At 48.4% G+C, this 1,685-nt stretch overlaps 1 protein-coding gene across 1 annotated transcript; it reads right to left on the minus strand.

Moving 5' to 3' along the window:
- Positions 1-435: 435 nt before the first annotated feature.
- On the minus strand, positions 436-1,389 carry LOC109155109. The gene has a single exon (XM_019302850.1). It carries the CDS (start codon positions 1,387-1,389, stop codon positions 436-438), a length of 954 nt encoding a protein of 317 aa, XP_019158395.1.
- Between the last annotated feature and the right edge of the window lie 296 nt (positions 1,390-1,685).

The raw sequence follows: 1,685 nt of genomic DNA on the forward strand, positions 1-1,685 counted from the left end.
CCAAGTCCCGTCCCCCCCGGGCCCGGAAGGGACTCGGCTACTATCGGCCAGCAGCAAGCCTGACCAGGTCAACGGATTTGATTAGTCCTGCCTGGTGCACCGTTCAGCCCAGACTAGGGTGCCATGTTGTACCGCCAACACCTTACGTTGAGACTCGGTCCCGACAAGCAAGACTTCATAGCCTCCAAGAACACCTCACACACTCTCTGTTTTTGGCTCACCTCGACTCTTTCTTTTCCTTTCTGTATTCCCTCATTTTGCCACCCTTTTTTTCTCTCATCTTCTTTTCCCCTCATTTCTTTCATTCCTCATCTCTTCCTTTTTCATTGCTTTCTTTTTTCTTTTTCTTTTTCTCTCTTTTTTTTTTTAAATAAAATTGTCTTTTCTCTTTTTTCATTACAAAAAGTGATACAATTCATCAAAGCAAACCGTAGCTCAAGGCGGGTCGTAATCATCAAAAACCACCGATGGGATATCATCATGAACTAGCAACGCACGCACCCTCGGTGGTAAATCTGAAAAATTACGGAAAATAAACTCCCCATCCTTGTCCCCAACCCAATCTGCCAATGCAGCCACCGGGAGATTACCCTGCGGCAAACACTGAAGAACAGAAACAGATGCACAGGAACAAAGAAACCGGAGTCGTGACACTTCAGAGTCAAGGACCCATGGAGTAGGTGTAGTTGGGTCTACATATCCCTTAAGTTCAAGCACAACAGATTCTAGGACCAGGGACCTAAAACCCTCGGCTAAACACCATTCAAGAGAGCGGTGAATAACATGGAAATAGTCCTGAAAACCGTCGACTGTCGAAATGGCTAGACTGTAGCAGAAACCACCTCCCCGATTACGTACCAAGGCAGCAGTCCCACCCAACGACTCAGAATGTGCAAAATTGAGCTTTATAGAACCATCCGGAGGGGGATCCCATCTAACAGCGCGAACCAAGCGTCGCGGTACAGTGGAATCTATGTAGGACAGAATGACCGACCAATTTGGTGGCAAGATGTGTTCTTGCGGCCATCGCCTAAAGAGGCATTCTGCCACTCCTTTGGCAACGCCATACAACACTCGAGATACACTGGGCGACCCTCTGCCATGCAAGCATGTGTTCCTGTGCTTCCATAACTCCCAAAGGATAACATAAGGCAACCTGCAAATAACAAAAGCAACAAGACGGTTATGCGAAACCACTCGCTTCCACCCAGTCAAGAGCGTCCGTAGACCCCGATGACTGAACCGCAAGTCGAGCGATCCCATAAAAAAAGCCCCATACAGCCCTAGCAGTGTCCCCCGCATAAAAGATGTGATCAATAGTTTCCCTAACAGGGTTATTGCAGCACCAGCATCTGGAAACAATAAGGTGCCCAAATCTAGCCATGGCATCATCGGTGGGCAAGCGACCCCTTAACACACGCCAAGCAAGAAACGACACCTTAAAGGGCAAATGCTTATGCCAACATGCACTCAAAAGAGGATCCGAGTGCACCGGCTCAGGTCTGAACAAAGATTTTGCAGAAGAAAAGGAAAACAAACCGTCCGTAGCCACCCGCCAAATGGGGACGTCAGCTACTCTTTGACCAAGGCGGGACATGTCAGCCTCCAATCCAGGCGGCAGAAGATCATCATACGGTGAAAGGTCCAACTCCCCGTTTTGAATGAAGTCAGACAGTAGATCACCA

Source organism: Ipomoea nil, unplaced genomic scaffold (genome assembly GCF_001879475.1).
Source record: "Ipomoea nil cultivar Tokyo-kokei standard unplaced genomic scaffold, Asagao_1.1 scaffold0276, whole genome shotgun sequence".
Classification (NCBI taxonomy): Eukaryota; Viridiplantae; Streptophyta; class Magnoliopsida; order Solanales; family Convolvulaceae; genus Ipomoea; species Ipomoea nil.

Coding starts and splice junctions, on each gene's coding strand:
- LOC109155109 (XM_019302850.1), bottom strand. CDS start 1,389: ATGCCATGGCTAGATTTGGGCACCTTATTGTTTCCAGATGCTGGTGCT.